The 24,062-nt window shown below is 33.6% G+C and overlaps 1 protein-coding gene across 1 annotated transcript in view; it reads left to right on the top strand.

The window, feature by feature from the left end:
- The first annotated feature begins 27 nt into the window (after nucleotides 1-27).
- The window catches only part of SPATA1 (spermatogenesis associated 1), a 31,835-nt gene continuing 7,800 nt past the window's right edge, over nucleotides 28-24,062 (top strand). The window contains 9 exon segments of the mRNA XM_033113261.1: nucleotides 28-543; nucleotides 6,338-6,517; nucleotides 8,249-8,355; nucleotides 9,714-9,831; nucleotides 12,051-12,104; nucleotides 12,220-12,448; nucleotides 18,294-18,405; nucleotides 19,155-19,215; nucleotides 23,599-23,710. Coding sequence (XP_032969152.1) covers nucleotides 6,482-6,517; nucleotides 8,249-8,355; nucleotides 9,714-9,831; nucleotides 12,051-12,104; nucleotides 12,220-12,448; nucleotides 18,294-18,405; nucleotides 19,155-19,215; nucleotides 23,599-23,710 — 829 coding nt within the window. The 5' untranslated portion in view covers nucleotides 28-543; nucleotides 6,338-6,481.

Raw genomic sequence — 24,062 nt, forward strand, 5'->3', positions numbered from 1 at the left:
GTCCTCCGCTTGCTGGTTTAGCTCCTCGCCCGGGTGGGAGCAAGAGCCTGAGGGAAGTGGGGAGGAGAGCAAGCAGGGGCGGAGCACACGGGGGGCGCGGCAGCCGCGGACTCGAGCGCGACGGGACGCCCGGCCTCTCCTCCCTCCCTCTCCCGAGAAGCTGATTTGGGAGAGGTAAGGAAGGAGCTTGTCATTTCCCGCCAAGACCCGGGAAGGAGTCTGTAGAGGACCGGTGAGGGAAAGTCAGCCGCTAGACGGAGTTTAGGAAAGGCCTGGTGGCGGGGTGACACGGAGGTTGCAGTTTTCCTGACGGGGTTGGCGGCTGAGATTCAGGCGCGAGTCAGTGGCACCCAATCCCCATATAGAGACGTGTCTCTAAGTGACCCGAGTTTGTGCAACGGGCGGCCCATCCGCAGCCCGTTTCCTCAGGGTTAGAGCCCCGAAGCCTAAAGAGGGCGCGGAGGTCCGTGTAACCGACCCGAGAGAGTCCGGCGGCGTGGAGCAGGGGCGCTGGTTCGCTGGAGAAAAGACGATCTTCTCAAGGTTTGGCTTCTGTCGCCCTTACCTTTTGGTTTTCTGGAAGAGGTTGTGCAGAAGCTAAGGTGCTGGCTGAAGATTACACCTGTCATCCATTTAATTTGGGAGATTAACGCTTACTTTAGTTTAAAAAAAATAAAACGTCTTTTTGTGTTTTGTTTCGGGAGAGTTTGCTCTTTTGTATTTCAGTTGTAACTCACTACCGCTGCTTGAAATTGATCTTCAAAGGGGTTTTCTAGAGAAATAGATCTAACAAAGCAAAATCGGCGCAGTCAGTGTATGTTTCACCCATGGAAACGTTTGTGTTAAGTCACAGCATTTAGGACAGATGTTTCCTATTCTGTTAGGATAGTCCATTAACGAATATATTTTCTATAAATATGAACAATTTCATCAATACATTACAAATTTTTGTATAGTAAAAAGTTCCATGTATAATTTGCTCTATGTCAACCAAACCTAATTTATTTACTAAACAATTTAAGTCATTTCACAAAAATGTACAGTGTACTTCAGTATTTAACTCATACAGTGGATGTAATGACTCGGACAAACTAGGGTTTGAATTCTGGCTCTATCTGCCCTTGGTATCCCTGGGCAAGCCACTTAAACTTTGCTCAGCCTATGTTTACTCATTTCAAAATGAAATAATAAAACTTAATTCCCGTAGTTGTTTTTGAGAATGAAATGAAATTATATACTTAAAGAATATGACAAGTATCTCAATAAATGTCACTTCTTCCTCCTCCCTAGCAGTATTTTAAATTATTTCACCTTTGGTGACTTGTTGACTAATCTCATTCATACATTGCAGATTTGGAAAATATCTTTACTGAAAGAATGGTTCATTTTAGTAGTTGTAGAGTATGCCTCTAAACTTGAAGGTAAGAACTGTGAAATGGTAGTGCTAGAAGGGATTTCAGGAAATACTGTTTCCCCAAAAATAAGACCTAGCCAGACCATAAGCTTTAATGCGTCTTTTGGAGCAAAAATTAATATAAGACCCGGTCTTATTTTAATATAAGACCGGGTCTTAAATATAATATAATAAAATAATACCAGGTCTGTAATATAATATAATATAATATACCAGGTCTTATATTAATTTTTGCTCCAAAAGACGCATTAGAGCTGATGGTCTGGTGAGGTCTTATTTTTGGGGAAACAGGGTACATAGTTCAATCACCTCTTCTGTGAGGAAGAGTGTTAAGGAATGAGTAAAGCTCATTGTTATAGACATAAAAATTCTCAGAAAAAGCTTTTTGGTTTTTTTTTTAATTATTTCAGAGACCAACCACAGAGTTTGGATTGCTGTCTCAAATTAAGATACTGTTCTTAGTTTTTGTAGTGTCCATCTAATAAAGGATTCAATTTAAGATAGGAAGGAGGATAAAAAACATTGAGTTCATTTGAAATTCAGTTGCATGGGAATTAGCAGTAAATACAGTTTGTGAACTATCAATAATATCTCCGAAACAAGCCATGTTCTTTGACCTTCCACAGTGATTTAAAACAGACTTTACCAACTTTGCAGACATCGAATTTGCATTTCAGATAGTTAAACACAGGCCCTGTTGTAAAAACTGTTTACACCAAGAGAATCATTATACTAAGAATGAATGACAAGAAAACACAACCAAGAAATCTGTCGCATTTTTTTTGTTTTGTGAGCCTAATATAGTGAATTTAAATTTACCTGGGATCTTTACCTTATTGGATTAGTACCCTAAGTTCTTTCATTTAGTAGGTTTATATTCAGTATTTGAATACATAAAATACTTTGTTTCAAGTTCCTTGCTTTGTAATTTAAAAGCTGAATATTTTTAAGGGGAGGCTCACAATTCTGACTTCTTTTTCAAAGAGTGAGTTTATATTACTCTGTAGTCTCTAAGCAAATTGAGATTTGCAGGAGATAGGTGACTTGCCCACCATTGTACAGTTACTTTGTGGCAGAGACAAGACTAGAACTTAGCTCTCCTGATTTTTATACCATTAGATGTAGGTAATATATGTGTTCCATGGAGCTGCCCATATATTGCAATAATAATTAGTTTTCTTAGTTGGGTATAGAACTATAAGGAAATTTGGTTATAAGAAACAACAAAAAGACTTAAGGTATCCAGTAAAACTGTCATGACTGTACTTTATTTGTTCAACAGCTATGGATGTGAGGAGGTACCATTAAAGACCAGTTCATTTACAATTTTACATTTTTTCTATTACCTTTTCTGTTACCTTACGTTACCCTTCATCTCAGTAGTTACAATTCTGTCCAAAAAAAATGACAAATAATTTTATTACTGTGCTTTGTCCCCTTTTGGAAAATTTCCCAGAAGTAACATGGAGAACTGAAAGAGCAGTCTTTGTTTCATAGCTAGACATGTACATAGTTCAGAAGCTATATTCTTTCATAGGGAAAAAAGGAGAAGGGGGGCATGTATTCTTTCTCCCTCTTATAAACCCATACTGTGCTTTAATTTTGTGTTACTGATACCATACTGACTGGTACTTAATAATCAGGAAGAATGAGACAAGGTTTTGTTTTCTATGTTCAACTCTAAATATATTTGAAGCCCAGTCATTTCAATCTTGAACTCTATTTTTGTTTTTGAAATATAAACTTTGAGTTCTCCCTAACCAGACATTCAAATACTATTTACCAAGAGGAATATTGTAATGTGCATTTTAAATCAAGTTTTATTCTGGGCGAGAAGGTATCTCTATCTCTTTGAAAACTTAAGAAGTAATTTTTGAACAGAACAGAAAATTTTTTAAAATGTTCTATTGTTGTTTTATGATTATGAAAATTACACTTCCTTTAAAAAGACCTTGAAGGTATGTATATATGAATAAAAAACATAGCCTATAATTCCTTTTCAAACAGAGAGTCTAATTCTGTATTATTCTGCTATTCTCTGGGAGACCAGACCTCACTCTAAAATGCCCCCACATATCCTGAGAATATCCCAAACCAAGACAAATATGCCATTTTGTCTACACTAGAATCTATATGGAAAACAAACTTCATTTCTCTATTGGTCCTACAAGTCTAAGCACTATAAAATGCTTAGGAGTTCTGGAGTGATCCTTTAAATCGATTTATTTATTTACAGGTTAATCTGTGAACTAGATAGAACTCTCAAGACAAACATGTATATAAACTGAATTTATCCTGATCAGATAGACCTCGTGCCTTGGTAACTTAAGAATCAGGAATTATGTCAAGAATTTTAGAGCTGTAAAGGTCCAAACCACTTCATTTACAGACTAAGAAACTGAAGAGTGAATGAATGGTCTTATACAGGACTAGAAACCTGTTTCTTTGAATCCCAATCCATATAATTACTTTGTGTGAGATTCTACTATATTGGTATGTTTAAATATAGCCCATTCAAGGTTTCAAATTTTCATATTTATTTAGAATTTTCTAAGTCCACTGAGCATCTCTTTGTATGCCCTATGATCAAATCAAGCAGGAAATAAAAACCACTAGAATCCTTATTTCTAGGCGCTGAACAGTGTACAGAAATTCTTAAGCTTGATTTTCAGCTCTGCTACTGACTCCCAAAATCATTTTGGAAAAGTGCAGAGAAAGCATGATAGCTGATTCTCTTTAAAGTAGAGAGTAGATCAGAGAAGGCAGATAGGTGATATATCTACCAACACTTACTACTCCCAAACCCATGGTGGACTTGATAGTCTATTTCTGAACTCTCCTGCTGAGGCCTGATGTAGTCTTGAAGCAAAATTGTGCAGTAAATGAGAGATTAGACTAGAACTCTATAATCCTGTTATTTTTGGCTATCAAGCTATCAATCTTCTTTTGTTTATATTGCCGTTATTTTGTTCACCAGGTAATTAATAATACATAAGGAATTTGAAAATACCAAAGATTATATGTTAGCAGTTAGTACATGAAATGTGATTTGGTTAGGATAAACTACAAATTCTAGCACTAAATGAAGCCTCTTTTGGTTTCCATCGCAAAGACTTACTCAAGTTTCCTCAAACAATGAAGAGATTATTGTCAAGATCAACAAAGAGCAGTAGTGGAGACAGTCATCCCATTGAAATCCAGAAAATAAGAACTATTGCACTGATAGGCCAGACTTAGAGGGGGTGCAAGGCTATGTAGGGACTTCAACAGGGAAGTATTTTGACTCCTCTCTAGTGCTTAGCTATCAACATGAATCACCTATGTATCTCTGAAGATTCCTTCTCACTACCAGTTAGTCGTTCTCTCTATTCTTTGTCTCTTTTTCTATCTTCGTTTACAAATAATTATAGCTTTCTCATAACATGGGCTTGCTTCGTTGCTATGATAATACTTTATGACTTCCCTTACTACATTCTTTTTGCTTCAGTATCTACTAACTACATACTTGATTCTTGAGTTCTTCTCCCAATTCTAATTCCTAAAGGCTCATCTTTTCATGCCAGGCTATTTTATTTGTCTCTGACCAGCCAAGGTTTCGTCTTCAGTCTTGATCCAGTCAGAAATGACAAATGGAGTTATAGTTCAGAATGGCTTCTTTGCTATTCCTTAGAAGGGATAACATAGTAGGGCAGTTTACTGCAGACAATAGTGAAGCAGGTCTTGATTGATCTGTGTTGAGTTTGCTTAATTAAAAATTTGTTCTCAATTAAAATATCAAGTTTTTTTAAAATGCTTTCACAGAAATTAAAAATTCTAGCATACCAATTTGGATAACAGTTAATGTACTGTATTATAATTACCACTAATTCTTACCTAATAAGGAAATTACCATAGCTGTATCTGAGTTGTGCTTCGTTTAGGTTCATAATTGACACTAATATTAGTACAATGGCAGAAAGAGCCTTGGGTAGATATAGAAATGGAAAGATCTAAATGTTTTCTTAATATATTAATGTATTTAAAATAGTGTTTGAGATGGTTAAAATAAGAAAGCACATTTTTTAAGTTTTAATTATTGTAAGAAATTTATATAGGAAGCAATTTGTGAAACTACACGATTTAAAAGGTTGTATGTCCCAGGATATAATCTTTTAATTTTGATACCGTTAGAACAATTAATTAGTGGTCTCTGGTCGGACTTCGCAGAGCTGTAAACAGTATCAAATCACAAGATTTTTAAGTTTTGTTGGATTTAAATCACATTTTAATAAAAATCAAGTTGGAGCAATGCTTTGATATCTTGAAAAAGCTTTTACTCTGCTCTTGGTATGATAGTGTATCCTTAAGGATTGTCCAACTTTGATAATTCCTTTTTAGCTTATTTTTCAATTTTTGTTATACATATACCTTACATTTTATTGTCTATTCTTGTAAACTGCCATAAATCCTCTGAAGAAAATGCCAGGAAATAATACACAAGCATAACCTGATATACTAAAAGACTGGCATTTTCATCTGGAATGATCGTTCGCATTATTATTGAGGTACCCAAGCCCAGAAAGAAATGCATATGGTAAAAGAGTTTTTAATCATTCTACAGCCATTTGTATAAATTTAGTCTTCTCATTTACAAAAGTATTTTTCTACTTTATGTAAAATACTATACTTGTATATATTTTATCTTAATTTTTGGCCAAGAGAAGATGAATTGCTTAAAATATGTCCTGGTCTCAGTTTATTATAATTTACCACTTATTTGTACAGAATGTATATTCATTTCATTGCAATTACTGGCCATATTTACTAGTAATATATCTACTTGAATTATTATAATAAGATTGTGTATATTCCTATGTTGTCATTTTGAGTCTTATAAAGCCTTTTGTGTGTGTGTCTTTTTTTTCTACTTTTTGAATGCATCAGGGACCAGAAATTAGTGGAATGCTATCTTAAACAAGTCAAAAATCTGTTACAACCATTATACTATTTAAATGAAGAAAGATTTAAAAAAAAAAACAACCCACATAATTTCCAACTGATAATTACCCCATTCAGACACTGGTGAATATGTCCCTCAATCCAAGTCGACCTTCCTCATCAGAGGTAAGAAAATATTTTTATACTAAAATATAAGAAAAACCTGCTTATTGTTTTTGAAAAGATTTGATAAAGCAAAAAATATGGATTGTATAAAATATTAGATATTAACTTTCCTTTGCACCCAACTTCGTGTATTCCATTGTCTGATTATTGTTCTTATATCTCTAGCTCACTTCCTCTAAGTACCCTGATTGATCTGGGACCTCTAATCCATTGATCCTATCACTTTTTTTTTCATTCCTCACTTCATGATGCCCTCCATAGCTGACTTACATACCATAGGACAGTCTTTATCACTCTCTCACACTGTCAACTCTTTGCCCCTCTCTCAATTCATTGTATCCTTGGCAAAACAAAAACCCTGGTTAATCCAATTCTTCACCTATTTTACACTTAATGCCTATAGCAGAACATGGCTGGAAAAAAATATACCAACATAAGGACTATTCTCACTTTAAATTCATGACCATGAATCTCAAGTGGAGCCTTCTGCTGATATGTAGTCAGACTCTTCCACTCATTCATTCACTCTTCCACAATTCTATGCAACTGTTTCATATCTTCTCCCCATTTTCTATTTAAACCAACTCCAACTGAGCTTTTCTTTTTTTCCGCCAATTTCTGTATGGTTTTACAAGTATTTAATAGTGTAGCTATTAAATATGTGGTATTAATAGTACAATATAATATTAGCTATTAATAATATGGTATAGCTAGGGAATATTCTTATAAACGCTCTGGTGTTCAAAATACCATATAGCATATGGCATGCTTCACTATCAGAGCTATACAAACATCTTAAATTATCGGTTAATATTCTGTCATCAAAAGTATAGAAGTAATTTACTTTGTCTATGAAAACAACTTGAGGAAAGCATCCAGGTCAAGAGCCATTTTTATCTCCTATAAAAATTACTACTATTGTAGGTCATATTTACTTCAAAATTTGAAAGTTTTTTAACAGATATTTAATATTTTAGAATATAATCATTTGAACGTTTTGACTTGTAATATGCCATGAATATCAAACTTAATTAGATTAAAAAATAAGATTATATTTCTGTAATTGTTCTTTTTCTGTTGTAGTAATCTAAGTATTCTAAATAGAAGGATTCTAATTGAGGTCATAACAAAATATTAATAGAAAAGATAGCATATATAAGCACAGACAAAATAAGCTTACAGACATGCCCTATTTAAAAAGAACCATTCATTTCTTCATCACTGGTCAGGAATAGGTTCTTCCTAGGGTTCTTAGAAACAAAACTATTCCCCAAACCACAGTATGCACACTTTGCAGGTGCTGAGAACTAGCAATCATCACAACTGTGTTAGGGAGACAATGCATAAAAGGGTAAGGAATCCACAAGGTCACCCAAATGGAACTGAGTAGGTAGGGATTGGGAGAGGGGGAAAGGTTGGTAATAAGAAAACTGCTCTTGGTGGTCTAGTATTCTTACTGCAAGCCACAGAAAAAGCACTGTCTGTCAGAGATGTTAGGGTAATCTGGGACCACCTCTATGACAGTATGTCTAAGGGAAACCACTCCAAGTGCCAACTAGCCAACTTGACAAATTTTTGTCTCTTCATTTCGTTTTTTTGTTTGTTCAGAAGGATGCATGTATTGCATGTTTACTTCAATTATGTTTATTAAACTTAAAATTTTAGAGAAAATCAGTTGAGTTTCTTTCACTTTAAAAATATTTTAACTGATGTTCTTCTCAATTTATTCAGTTGGTGGAACTTCATGTTTTTTATGTCCCCGAAGGATCGTGGAACTATAAGTTAAATACCATTTCAATAGAAGTTGTTAACAAATTCATTTCAGCTGGATTTATAAGGCAAGTATTTTTGGAGTCATGTTACAGCATGTCTGAAAAAGCAATCTTTTTTTCTGCAGAGAAACATGCTTCCTGGAAATTTAAAAACTATAAGTGAAAAATATCCTAGCTATGTGATGGATCCAGTTCCGAGCTTAATGAATACTATCAATAAATAGTGCTATATAACAGTTAAATAAAAAAGTGCTGTAGGAACAGGTGTCACTTAGCCAAAGTACTGCCACCCAAAAAACAGGGTATAATCTATACATTACATCTTTGTGTATGGTTATACACAAAGAGAATTAAGAGAGAATTTATCTGAAATTAGAAACCTATTGAAGAGATGTGAATGGTAGTTCAGCCAGTATACCAACAAAGACTTTTTCACTGAACTGTTTAAAGATAGAAATGGAAGATATGTATGTGTACACTTATATGTATGTATGTATATGTGTATTTTCATATTCACAGAAACATGACACTATGTGACCTGCTTGTTGTTATTTCTCTTGTGTGTACCTTAGTCTCCCCATCACTTTCTTCAAGCACAGTAGCCTCCTTTCTGTTTTGGAACACATCAGACGTGGCCCTACCTCAGGGCCCTTGTGCTTGTTCCTTTTGTCTAGAATGCTCTTTCTGCCTTTACATATACTGTCTCATCTTCTTCAGGTCTTTACTCAAATATTACTTTTTGTTTAGATCTTCTCTGATCATTGTATTTTAAATTCCAGCTACCCTCCGTCTGTTTTGTTGACTGTTTTATTCCCATTCCTTAGAACAGTGCCTGATACATAGAAGGTGCTCAATAAATATTTGTTGATCATATAATATTTCCCAGGAGATCCTAGAAAAACAAGAACTCAGAGCAATAGCATAAGTGATGGCTTTAAATTTTGGATGTTGAGGTATGAAGTATCCCTCATAAGCAAAGATGTGGAGTCTGACAACATTTGATCATCAAAGAAATTTTTAAGCACTAGCTAATCCTGTCAAGCTTCCGAAATAAATATCTGTGGCTAAATCATTCTTTAATATATGTATAAAAGTATATAAATTCAATGGCAAAGTTTTGAATTAACAATAAAATTGGGCGGTGGATAAGAAAAGTAGACAAGTGTTTTCCTTTTCAGTATAAAGAGGGCCTTTATAAAGTGTTCATTTGCATAATTTTAAAAAGGCAGACTTTTAATCATTTATTTTTAAATAGTTACAAAGGCCTACAAAATGCCATGCAATGTAGAAACACGACATGTTAAGCTATATGTGATACATTAAGTTAGTATTTATATCTGAGATAGCTGAGTAAAGTTACCAGTCTTTAGTATAGCTGAAACTTCCTTCGTTTTACATTATGAGGTAATGTCATGATATTTCAGAGTATCTCCTCACCTTACTTTACAAGCCCTGAGGGAGCGTCTCAGTGAGTTTCTTGGTGAAGATGCTGTTGCAGAAAAATTTTTATTTCTGAAATGCATTGGAAATAATCTAGCTGTGGTAAGTTTCTTTTTTTCCCTTTTGATTAAAGAAAAATGTACCTTAACAAATTATAACTTTTAAATGCTTGTCAACTCAGCATCTTAACATACTATGAGATATGTAATCTCAAGCATAATGAAATGGAAATATCACACAGATCATCAAGAAAACATGGGTCTTATTGGCATATTATCAGGCCCTAAAATGATGGTATTTTTGCATGAGAATTTCCTTGGGAAGAAAAGAAAGACAAATGTAAAATGTTATCATATAAGTAATGTAAATTTTTAAATGTAAATGATAGTGTTTAAAAGCTTTGTAAACAAGTACTTACTTGTGTTCTGAAGAAATCATGGATCCAGTTTCATTTTTTTGCATGTATCTGTCCAGTTTTCCCAGCACCATTTATTAAATAGACTGTCTACCCCAATGTAAATTCTTGCTTCCTTTGTGATAAACGACCATATAAGCATGGATTTATTTCTGGGCTCTCTATTCTGTCCCATTGATCTATGTGTCTGTTTTTATGCCAGTATCATGCTGTTTTGATTACTATAGACTTGTGGTATAATTTGATATCAGGTAGCGTGATACCTCCAATTTGTTCTTCTTTCTCAAGGTATTATCTTTCAAAAGGGCCTTCTCCGACCACCTAGGTTTTAGATATCCTTTCTCTAAGTTACTCTCTATTATATCATTCAGTTTTATTTTCATAAGTCACATATCTCTATCCTAAATCATGTTTATTTAAGATCTGCGCTCCCAAGTAGAATGCATGCTGCACGAGAGCAGGAACTTTGCCTGTTTGCCATTTTATCCCCACCATATAGAAAACTGCCAGACACATAATATACCCTCAATATTTGTTGAATAAATGAATGAATGAATGAATGAATGAATGACAAATGAACTCTATGTGTTGAATGTTTAGGAAATAAAGTATACAAGGTTGAACTCTGGATCCAGATTCCTGGTTTTGATTCTCAAGTTGAAAATTTTCTAGCTATAAAATCTTGGGAAGTTACTTAACTTCTGTTTGCCTCAATCTTGTCTGTGAACTACAGGTAATATGTATCACATGGAATTGCCTATCACATGGAATTGTGAGGATTAACTCAGATAATATACTGGGGGTGCCAAAAAATGTATACAAGTGGACACTTTGGTCAGTGTTGCTCAAGCAATAGTTCGCCATAATCAGAAGTGTCTGGACACTGATGGTAACTTTGAGCACCTTTTGTAATTGCAGAAGTCAGACATGACTTGTATTCATCTTTTGTTACCGATATACAAGGTCTGATGATTAAGTTCTCAAACTCGTCCTATAAAAAGTGCTACATACCTCATTGCTGACTATCACTAAGGTCACCTTTGAAGTTCTCCCCTTGGGAAGCTATGCGTCCACACCAGTGCCTAGTCCACCCTTCAAAGCAATTTTGGAACTCTTTTTCTGGAATGGCCATCAGAACTGTCATTGTATTACCCTTGATGTCCTGCATGTCATCCAAACTTCTTCCTTTTAATATTTCCTTTATCTTCGGGTAAAGAAAGAAGTCATTGGGGGCCAGATCAGGTGAGTAAAAAGTGTGTTCCAATACAGTTATTTGTTTACTGGCTAAAAATTCCTTCACAGACAGTGCCGTGTGAGTTGGTGCATTGTCATGATGCAAGAGCCATGAATTGTTGGCGAAAAGTTCAGGTCACCTAACTTTTTGATGCAGCCTTTTTAGCACTTCCAAATAGTAAACTTGGTTAACTGTTTGTCCAGTTAATACAAATTCATAATGAATAACACCTCTGATATAAAAAAAAAGTTAGCAACATTGTTGCAACAAGTTCTTGAACCTAATTGTCAAACCTCATATATTGAGTATTACAATTTTAATAGTTTTTACCTTTCTTAAAATGTGTATACATATTTTTGGTACCCTCTGTTTATATATATATATATATATATATGAAATATCACTTAGAATGGTGCCTGGCACATAGTGAGTCCAGGTAACTGATAGCCATACTTTATTAAATGACATAAAATTTCTATTATGCTTATTACAGCAAATAGAAATAGGATTGATTATATTCTACATTTTCTAGAATCTAGCCTTAGTTACCAGCTTTTAGATTTGATTTTTGTTGCAGATATGTGACTTATGCAAAAAAAAAAAAAAAGTGGGGTAAAAAATAATTGAAAAACATTACAAAAGCTTTAATTTTTTTTTCTCATTTACTTCTAGGTAAAGGCAAAGCAAGAATCGGAACTGAAACTCAAATCATTTGCTCCTCCATATGTATGTAATGTGACGTTTAAAATGTATGCTCATTTTTTAACTTACTGGCTAATTTTTTTAACTTGCTGTTTTTTAAATTACAAACTAATTATTTTAAATTTCCTATGTATTTTAGGCTCTTCAACCAGAATTGTATTTGCTTCCTATAATGGATCATTTAGGAAATACTTATTCTGCATCAACCGTTTCTTTAGATGAACAGCAGATTCATAATAGTGTTGCTGAGGCTGATGGGATAATCCACAGACCAGCCAGTGTAACTTTGTCAAAAGAAGAACCTGGAACAGATCCCAGTTTTTTAGATAACACTTCGAAAGAGCTTCTTAACAAGAATCAAGAAGAAGGTGATTTCAACTGGAGTGGGAAAACCAAAGAGGTTTTTATAGTATTTTAGCAGTCAGGTCTGTAAGCAAAGTCTGGGCAAATCTAGCCTTACAAATATGGGCAGTATAAAAGGAAAGCTACAATTCAATTTGGGTATTTTAAAAAATAGTTTCACTAGGTGGGAGATAAAAAACAATTTAAGTACCATTTTAAAGTAAAAACAAAATCAAAATACTTACAGCACTTAAACTCTGCCACCTTTACTTCTTTCATAATAGTTTCTGAGAAAGTTAAGGTTAAAAGTGAAAAGAAAGGAAATGATGAGTGCATAAAACCTTGGTATTATTATTTTAAGTCCAGGAAGATCTTAGCCAGGACAACAGTATTAAGTCAAAGCAAAACAACTTTAATGTTGATAGACATTTGTATTTCAAAGATTTTAAAATTTTTTATCTGATTATACCCATCAATTTACTGATGATTCAGTTAAGTGGTAGGCAATTTAAAAATCAAACTTATATAAGTAAAGCTAGTACTGCACTCTCAGAATTAACTGAAAAAAATTATTTGAATTATTTTCCCTTATTTCATATAGAAAATAAACTTTTTGTGATGGAAAAGCAAGTATACTAAATATTTGTAAATGAACTGAATCGCCCATCCCAGACTAAAGACAACAGCCATTACAGCTACAAAATGTACCTGTTCTTAACTAGTTGCATTGTTCTCCGTCTTCAATTATAGCAATTCTTATATTCTAAGTTTATTTTATTCCAGTGATCTTCTAAACTTAGCACCAACTTTAATCTTAGGCACATTTAACATTATTGTTCTGATGTGATTTGTTATTTCTGATGAGACATATGAATGAGATCCACCTATTTTATTATTTGATGCCAATGACATGGTTGGTGAGATACTTTACCTCCTTCTTTATGTAGGCCTTTCTCTGCATTATTTTAAATACTGCTTTCCTGTCATGATTTCACTTAAAGGTTAAAGGGAAAAAAACACCTGGGGAAAAAATTCATAGTGGAATCCCAGTATTTCTGAAAAGTACAAGGTCAAGTGGCTAATGAAGTGGGCAATTGCCCTACATAAGGCTGTGAATAGTATCATATTTCATACTTTGGGCTACTGGCCAGATTCTTGAACTGCTACTTGCACAAAACCCAAAAAAGTCTGTGGCTGGAGTATTTAACCCTATGAAATTTGTGCAAGAAGAAAATAAAGATTAACAGTATAATTCCACCATCCAAGATAGTTTCTGCTAGTATTTTGGTGTATTCTTTCAGGTAGTTTTTAAAGTTCTTGTATATAAAATATTTTTTAACTTTTAAAAATGAGGATACATGCAAACTCTTTTAAAGCTTCTTAATTTTAGACTGTATTGTAGATATTTCATACCAATAAATATAGATCTACATCACTATAGAATTCCATGGTGCTGTAAGCAACATTTTTCAGAAACAGCTTCATGCATTTGTCCTGTAATTTTTTTAGAAGTTAAAATGCTGTTTTTAAGGTAATATTTTTTTTCTTCTTCTTCTTTAAAAAGAACTTTCTAATCTTGGGTCTCTCTCTCTTATCACATCTTCTTCCTTCCCCAGTAGAGATAACTACTACTTCGAGATAAGTGTTTTCTTGCTTTTTTTATAGTTTTACAACCTTAATATGTGTTCCTTAACAGTAGTTCAGTTTTGTCTATTTTTAATTTTATTTGGATGGCATCATATTGCAGATAGTTTATTTTGGACTTGCTTTTGTTACTCAATATTGTAATTGTAAGACTCAACTATGTTGTCATATGTACTTCAATTTCTTTTCATTGTTGCAAAATATTCCATTATATGTCTATGTCATAATTTGTAATATTTACCTATTCTGCTCATGGACATTTGGTTTGTTTTCGGTTTGGGGCTATTATAAATACACTATTATGTATATTCTTGTACATGACTTCTAAATGTACATGTGCAAGAGGATTTTAAGGGCATATAGCTAGGATTGACATTATATGCACATGTTCAGCTTCACTTTTACATTTCAAGAAAGTTCATGTGTTTTCCAAAGTGGTTATACCCAGCAGCAGTATCTGAAAGTTCCTATTGAACCATATCCTTTTAATTCTGTCAGACATTTTCTGTCTCCTTGTTTCTCTGCTTTACATTCTGGGTGATTTCTTCAGATCTTTCTTCCAAATCTATCTTATTGATTCTCTTTTTAGCTGTGTCTAATCTGCTGTAAATGCTTACACTGAATTATTAATTCCAAATATTTTATTTTTCTTTTCTAGCAATTCTTTTTAGTTGAGCATTTTTTCATACTTTTAATGGCCATTTGCATTTGCCTTCATTCAATTGTTTTGCCCATTTTCTGTTCTTTCTTTTAAATATTGATTCATTATGTATACGTATATATTTTTCTGCCATATCTTCACACACCACACACACCTGTGTGGTATAATTAATTATAGATTTTTTAGTTTGTGGCTTGTCTTTTTAGTCTTTTATGATTCTTTGAATAAAAGGAATTCTTAAATTTGTGAACATGCTCTAACAATTACAGAGGGAAGAGTGTTGACATCTTCAATGATCAGTTTTGCTTTATGTATTTTAAAGCTGTTACTACATTCATGCACATTTAGGATTATTGTCTTCTTGATGAATTAACCCCTATATTATTATTTAATGTTTCTCTTTATCTCTGGTAATAGTCTTTATTTTGAAGGTTACTTAATCTAACATTAATACAGTCATTCTAGCTCTGTTTTGGTTAGTGTTTGCATCGTATGTCTTTCTCCATTCATTGACTTTTATCTATGACTTTATATTAAAAGTGGATTCCTTTTAGAAGCATATATTTAGATTTTACTTTTTAATCCAATTTGATTATCTGTGTCTTTTTATAAGGATCTTTAGACCATTTCCATTTAATGTAATTATCAATGTGGTTGGTTTTAAATCTGTTATCTTGCAGTTTATATTCTATTTGTCTCATTTCTTCCATTTTCTTCATTTTTATGTTTTCTTACCTTTTGTTTGGATAGAGTAGTTTTTTTATGAGTCAGTTTTATCTCCACTATTGGCTCATTAGTCAATCCTTATCTTAAAAAACTTTTAGTGGTTGCTGTAGGGTAGAGGGCAGCAAACACCTATTATTTTCATATTATTTTATTTTAATCCATGTCCTGTGGCTTTTTTTAATCAATAAACTTTTAGTGAAACACAGTCATGCCCATTACAATAACAGAGTTGAGTAATGTGACAAAGACATTATGGTCCATGAGCCTGAAATATTTGCTGCTTTGCCCTTTAAGAAAATGTTTTCTGACTTCTGCACTAGGCTACACATTATACATCTTTAATTTGAAGTTTATTTTCAAATTATGTACAACTTCATATATAGTATAAGAACCTTACAGCAGTATACATCTATTTCCTCCTTCAAATCTTTTGTGCTGTTGTTGTCATACATTTTACTTATACATACATTATAAACTCCACAATATACATTTACCATTTTTACTTTACACCGTCAGTTATAATTCCAAGAGTATGCGCAGTATGTTTCACGATTCCTTTAATGAAGGAAAAAAGAAGTACAGTATTGCTTTCCCCATTTTTACATCTCGAAATGGGTATTCCTTTTCTTTAGTCATCTTATGTTCTTTCTTTCCCATGGAACACATCTCTATATTTTTGACATGCCTCAACTTTAACGTGTTTAATGCTCAACTCCATCATTACCCCCAAACCAGTATGCTTTCTTGATTTCTTTCTTTGCTTTCATCATTCTTCCACTTGTTCAGACTTTAAGCTTTCAAATTTTTCTTATTGTAGAATAATAGATTTTGAGGGTAAAAGAACCTCAAAATCCATCATGACTAGCCTCCTTGCTTATAATCTCCTTTCCAATCTATCTCTAGAGCGCTGTCAGCCTCATCATTCTTGTTACAAGTTGGATTATTTATCTCCCTGCTTAACAACCTTTGAAAGACTCATTGTTTGCTACTGAAAGCCCACATTTCTTAAGATGATGTAGAGAACCCTTCATGCTCTGACTTCAAACCCAGGGTTGTAAATGTTTGGCTATGCAGATTATTCAATGCCCTACTCCAGAAGGCTTCTTTCACATAGCTCATGATATGAATGGAGCTTTCAGGATTAGCTTAATAACATAGTTGGTTCAAAAATTGTTACCTATCAGTAGTGGTAGTACTACTATTATAATTTGGGGTTCGGAAGGGGAGGAAAAAGTACCTTGAAGTACAGCTGGAGAGGTAGGTAGGGACTTGGACTATAAGAGCCTTGATCGCAAAGCTAAGGAATCATGTAGGCAATGGGAAGCCATCTGAAGTTTTTAGCACGAGTGGCATGATTGAATTTAAGTTCCAGAAAAACAACTCAGGTGACAATATGGAGAACAGACCGAGGTAATTAAGAGCTGAACTAGAAAGTGCAGTGGAATAGAAATCAGAATTTGAAGAGACTTCTAAGAATTGGGTACTGTGTTGGGTGCTTCACATGTACTATGCCATTGTAGAAATAAGGAAACTGAAGTTAGAGAAATAACTTACCTCAGGTCACACCTGCTGTGACAATGCCAGGACTTGATCCCTATGGTTTGACTGAAGCCCATGCGTTATAACACTGTGTTAGAATCATACTTAACTTTTCACTGTTGGCAAAAATGCTGCATACATTAGCATTCTGTGACCTGCAAATGCCATTTTCTTTGTTTAAATTCTTTCTTCTTTGGGAGGCAAACATCTCACAATTCAAAACAGTTTCACAGTTATCGCTCCCATTTTTGTTGAAAGGTGCAGGTCGTTATGCTCCAAACTGTTACTAGGAATAAGAGATTCATGTCCTATGTACCTATCAAAATGTAATTCAGAATCAACTGAGTTTTGCAATGTTTCTTTTTTTGGGTGGATTGGGCGAGTGGTATTTTATTATTAGCTTTTAAACAGCTGACATATCCATTTTTTGTGTTCATTTTGCATTGAATATACCTTTTAGAAAATTTCTGTTTGTTGTCCTTAAATGATTATTCCATTGCCAGCTGAGAAATAAATAGTAGCAGCCAGACTAAAATTAAACCAATATGGCCTTCAGGTTGTAAAATATTGTGGCAATCCTTGTAAAATGATTTTTCAAGTATTAATATGACTCATTAATTTTTTCTCAATTAAAAAATTGATTTCTCCAAGTGGGGAAAAAATCTACATTATCACTGCCAGGTTCATGGGTCTTTTGTTTGTATAGATCATACAGAACATTAATGTTTTAAAGATAGGTTGTGTTTTTTTCCTACATGGAAAAATTCTGTTAAAATGAAGAGAGATGTTATAAATGGAAAGGTATGTGAAATACTAATGACGTTATATGCTCCGTGTTTACACCAGCAATTTCTGGAAAAGGTTCCTCAGAATATTACTTGAAAAGCCAAAAGCTTCCTGAAGACAATTAAGTTTGAATAAAACCCAGCTTACCCGCCTCTTGCAGATTCATATTATACATAAAAACAGAGAAATCTTGCAATAAGTAGGGGTGAGAGTGTGTGTGTGTGTGTGTGTGTGTGTGTGTGTGTGTGTGTGTGTATACAGGGTTGTGTTCCTGTTAGAGTTGCTTACCCAATTTTTCCCAAACTGAATTGACCAAAGAATTCTCCATTCACTTTGATGAAATGCCTCATGAAATTCACTTTGGAAATAGTTGCCTTGTATTATGTAGGGCAAACTTCTTGGATATTCTGAACCACAGGACAAGATAATAGCATGTACATATAAAAAAAAAACTTTTTTTTAGTATTTTATTAACGTTATGAACTCTATTTGCCGTGGATAAACGTCAACATCAGCTGAGGGCAAAGACATTCCAAAAGAAAACCAGCCTGGAAAAAAACAGTTCGGAAATTCTGAATTGCCAGGATCATTGGAAGATTCAAATGATTATGTTAGCAACAAAAACAGGTAATTAGTATAAATATTGATCCCACATTGCATAAATCTGAACTATAAGAAGAGTAAGATATCCAGGGTACTGTTATAGGGATGTCTAACTAGAACAAAGATATGAGTGAAATCAGTGATATTTTAAAGTAAAATTACCTTGATTCTGATCTTTACTGTTATATTCCAGCATTCCTCTCCAAAAAAATGATGGATATTTTATCAATTAAATTTGTTTTTGTTGTAAAACTTACTATTAGGGGCAACCTGATGACAGAAAAATTCCTGCATTCATTTGCATTTCTTAGAACTAATTTTTCAGCCTTTCTTATTAGATTCTTGGTTATGGGTAAACTAATTAGTATGCTTGAGTTTCACATTGGTATCATTTCATTCAAAATTATGGTACTTAAGCAACAATTCTGCATATACTCATCTTTTTAAATTAAGGAATTTTATAAATAATTATTCACAGAAGATCCGCGAATAAAATGTTTACAAAATTTCCACTTATTTACCTTGCAATAGATATTGGACTATGATATTAATTTAGCTATAATATAATAAAATATGATTTTATTACTGATACTAAATGTAGTTTATATTGATCGTTAATGAGATTGAAAGATAATATAATTGCCTCATGCTGACTTTAAAAAATTGTAATGTTATATCTATGTTTACAGAAGATGAAATAAAATATAAAATATGAAAAGCTAATATTTATGGGATCATTTTTTAATATTTTAAAATCTCTCATTCCTTTTAAGTCAGTTTCTTTGGAAGAATGAAGATGATAGAGCTAATATCATTAGAAGAGATGACAGTCAGGTATGATTTTAAGATGTTTCTTAAAATGTGGTATTGAAACCTAATATTTGTACTGAAATTCAAAATGAAACTGCAGATTAAAATGTCTAAATTTTCTAACATTATTGGTTAGAGAGTGGAGAAAAGCCTAAAAAAAAATTCAGGAGCTTGCCAATTCGGTGAAATTTCTGAGTTCCATGGTCTGGGATCTGTTGAGGTATGTATGCCCTTTGAGGTGAAAGCCAATGTTTTCGTATCTTGCCCCAGCTACCATTGACAACAAGTCACTTGATGGACCTCTGGGATTTGGAGAGAGATTTAACACATTTGGATGTGCTGCTCCAATTTTTTTGTTTTTCAATCGAGTAATTTAAAATACTGCCAACTAAGTGGGCCCAAAGCTAGAGAAGGCTCACCAGGTGATTGAAGCGGCCTTGCAAGTAGTGCTGCCACTTGGGTTTAATGTCCAGCTAATCCAGCGATGCTTGATGTGTCGTGGACTAGAATGCTGCATGGAGTCTGAGATAAGCCCAGGGAGGGGGATCGCAGCTCTGAGCCCCACAGAGCTGTCTTTACATATGTTTTGGAGCAAAGGCATGCCATCTTCAGCAAATAATTGCTCTGTTGTTGCTGGATATTAATAAAACATGCTGTCTTCAGGCTTTAAAAATTTTGTCAGTCTGGTGGATGCTTAATGCTATTTCACTGAGGTTTGGATTTTGATTTCCTGGATTACCCATAAAGTAGGATCATGATTTTATATTTTATGGACTCCATTTTGATAACTTTGTTTGGAAGTACCTTTTCAAGTATTTCTATAGGTTGTCTACCATAGATTTCAGATTAATGTGAATTTTTAATATACTCTGAAAGATGAGAGTCCTTTGGTGCTTGTGTATGTTGCAAATATCTTCCCCTCTTGTGTGCCATTTCTATAGTGTATCTTGCTGACTACATTGTTTAATTATTCCATATCCTTATTTTTTTCCACATTCTGCTATGTCTTAGACAAAATGGTATAGTAGAATCTCTTGTTATTAATGTGTTACTTTTTATCCGTACATCTTCTGTGGTTTCTGATTCAATTTTGATTTGGCACAAAGTTCTTAAGTGAATATTAATACCACTTTTGCATTATGAAGTATCCTTCTTGGACTTATTTATATTTTTTGGCCTAAATTCTTCCTTATCGTATATCACTTTCTGCTTTCTTTTTGTTTACATTTTTGTTATGCCCACCATCTTTCTTCCCATTTTTAGCCAGCCTTTCTGAATTGCTTTGTTTTAGGTATGTCGTTTACATACGGCTTAGAGATGGGTTTTGCTTTGTGAGCTTTGTAAATCTTTTTCATTTAGTAGATGAGTTATATCCATTTATGTTATTGATGGAAGTAATATGTTTGATGTCAGATTTGTCATTTTTTATAATGTTATAGTTAGTACATGATACTATGTGGGTTATTTGGACTTTTCCCCTCTTCTGATATTTAATAATACTGTATTTTTGTTCTTTTTTTTATCTTTATACTAATACATTCATGCTAGTATTCTTAGTCCTCTCTCTCTCTCTCTCTCTTTTTTTTTCTGTTTTTTTAATTGATGCTTCTCCTTTTGATTTGTTACCTCCAAAATTATTCTCTGACTCCTACCTGTTACATTCAGGGCAATCAAAAAATCACCCTTTTCTCTACTTTCTTCTCATGTATTTTTAGTTGTGTTATTTCTACTTTGTCAAAGAATATAAAATTTATATATTGTGCTCCTAGTTTTATCCCCGTCACCTCTGTTTTAGTCTCAGGTCTATAACTAAATATATCCAACACTTACTGCCAGTTCTTTTGCAGAAGATTTTTCATTCTCTTGCTTGGATTAAGCTCAGTTTATAATAGAAAGATCTCCTATGTACAATATTCTCTTACTTCTCCTACATTATAAACTTTGTCTAACGTAGGGGTGGGGAAACTATGGCCTGCAGGCTGTTTTGTGAGGCTGCCACGTACTCATGTTTTTACATTTTTGAAGAATTGAGGAAAGAATATGACAGTGATCATATGTGGCCCACAAAGCCTAAATTATTTACTCTCTGGCCTTTGACCAAGCCTGCTAACCCCTGTTCTGGAGCCTGGATACTTGAACAGTTTGATCGGCTATAACATCCTTGGCTTATACCTTTTTTTTCAGAGTTTCTTTAAAATGTTGTTTTACTGATATCTTGTTTTATGTGTTACTATTAAAAAGTGTGATGCCACCCTGATTTTCTTTTCTCTGTAAGCTGGCTTGAGTATTTCGGTCTGGAAAGCCAGAGGATCCTGTAATGTGTAGTAATTTACCAGACTGTATTTCAGTTGAGAATTCTAGGCCCAATTCTTCTGAAAAAGAGTGGGCCCTTTAAGTATGAAAAATCAGGACTTCTTTTGTTTTAAGAAACCAATTATAATTTTAGAAAACACTTTAAACAGCAGATCCATTCCATTGGTTTCTTTTTCTTTTTCAAGGACCACAATTAGTCTTATCTCAGATCTTTTTTACCTTTTATATCTGTTACTTCTCTGATGTATTTTGTTATTTTCTTTGTTTCATATTCCTTGCCCCTTTTATTTCGGTTCTCTATTATCCTTACTGTATATTTGGTCACATCTTTTCCTTCTTGGATACCTGCTAACTTACTCATTTCTAAGACAATTTTGGTTCTTCAATTTCTTTCTTCAGTTTGGCCATCTTCCATTTCACGTCTTCCTGTTTTCCATTTTCATTCTGAGTTATTTGATTTTAGATTTATGGGTGTTTGTTAATATCTGCAAATGCCTGCTTAATTATTTTTAATCTAGGTAAGGAATGTTAAATTTTTCTCTGTTTTATGGCTTTCTGTTTTTTAATTTTGTTTTAGTTCTCAATTTTGAGGGTTTTTAAAAAGTAACTTTGTGTGGATGCTAGATTACTTTGTAGGTAATGTTTGTACACGTTCATTTGTGTGGATTTTTCTGTATCAGTAATAACAGGTGTTCTTATAGAGGAACAAGGAGTGGTGTTTTGGTGGCTTTTCTGCTTCTTAGATCAGGAGGGCCCTCTTCCTCTTTGTTGTTACAGTGAAATGCAGTTATTTATTTATTTTTAAATAAGTGTGGCCTTTTGGGAAAGGGCTCTGTTTTCTTTGTTTGTTTTCTGCTAATTTCATTCAACAGAGCTGTTATCATGGCTACTCTCTTCCTTTTCCTTACCACGTAGCCCTGAAGGAATACCTCTCACTTCCAGAGCGTTTTCTAGTTTCTCAGAAGCTATGTCTTCCCATGGTTACCATCTCTGGTCCCCTACGTTTCACAAGTCCCTTTCTTTGGATTCCTCATAGAAAGTGCTCTGATGTACTAGATTTTATTCTTACTCTCAGTATGTCTGCACTGCATGGGAGGGGCTTCTTCTTCCAGACTAAACTGTGGTGGTTGTTTTTTGTGTTATGTGTTCACAGTTCTCTAATGTATCGTCACTTCTGACAGCTCAGTCATCAGCTCATGAACACACTCTGCTGGTCTAGGGGGTTTATTTCCCCACTTACATGTACATTAAAGCGTGTGTCAATTAAAGGATTCTATGTCCTAGTTATGCTGTAGGCATAAATTATGGGTGATTTTATTTGCTTTCCTTTATAGTAGTTGGCATGATGTGTGGAAGGATTCTAATTTAGGTGGTTGCCGTTATCCTTGAGAACCTGACTTTTATAAGTTAAAAAAAATAACATAGATTTTAAAAGGAATAATAGAGCGAAGTAGTAGTAAGGGCTTAATAAAGATAAATGTAGAGACTAGTAAGTTACAGAATTTAAAAACCCTAGCAGAACCGAAACAATTCAAGATCTATAAAGTGGTAGTGGGACAAACATCAACATTGGTAAGGCTTGAGGTAGTTTATCAAAAAAGCAAGCAGACATATAAAAATTTGGACCAATGAAGGTTATATAAACACAGATATAGAGCAGATAAAATATATGAAAATAATACGTATGCTAAAATTTGGAAATGTATAGGATGCCCCAACTTTCTAAGCTAATATAAATGATCAAAATTGGCTCAAGATGAAAAAAAAATCAGTAGCCATCTTAGAAAAATTTAAATGTTGCTAAAAGAAGTAGCTAAGATAGGAAATCTAGAATAAAATCATTTAGAAAGCAATAATGGTTTGGTTTTTTTTTTAATTTTAAGTTTGAAGTCCCTGTGATTAATGTCCATCTAATAGTGGAATGGAGAAGCTGGAGCACAAAAAAGAATCCATAGGTATAAACAGAGATTTGGGAGTTCATCACCACATAAGTAAAAAAATGCATTGCTGTTGTACCTTATCAAGTGCTTACAGGTGGATGAGAACTAATATGTCGTCCTACCAAATCTTACTGCATTTCATGTTTTCTTACAGACAGGTAATAAAGAGTACATCACCCTGCCAGATCTTATTGATTTTCCTTCACTTCCTTGGAAATCTGCTTTTACTCCAGGAATAACTGAAATTTCTTTATTACAGATTGAGAGTAAGTATGATAAAACTGTAAGAACAGATGATTCTGTGAAGTAAAATTAAATGATGTTAATGAGGAATTATTGTTTGATGAGAATAGAGTTTCAGTTTGGGAAGTTAAAAAAAGTTCCAGAGATAGATGGTGGTGATGGTTTCACTACATTATAAATATACATAATTCCATTGAACTGTACATTTAAAAATGCTTAAAATGATAATTTTATTAAGTATAGTTTACCACAAAAAAGGTAAATTGTTTTAAAGTATATGAATTGTATGTTGATTACTGCATATGTTTAGTCAGTAATATTTCTTTTAAAAATGTATTCTAAAATTTACATTTTCCATGTAAGATTTAAGTACAC

This window comes from Rhinolophus ferrumequinum, chromosome 9 (genome assembly GCF_004115265.2).
Source record: "Rhinolophus ferrumequinum isolate MPI-CBG mRhiFer1 chromosome 9, mRhiFer1_v1.p, whole genome shotgun sequence".
In the NCBI taxonomy this organism is placed as follows: domain Eukaryota; kingdom Metazoa; phylum Chordata; class Mammalia; order Chiroptera; family Rhinolophidae; genus Rhinolophus; species Rhinolophus ferrumequinum.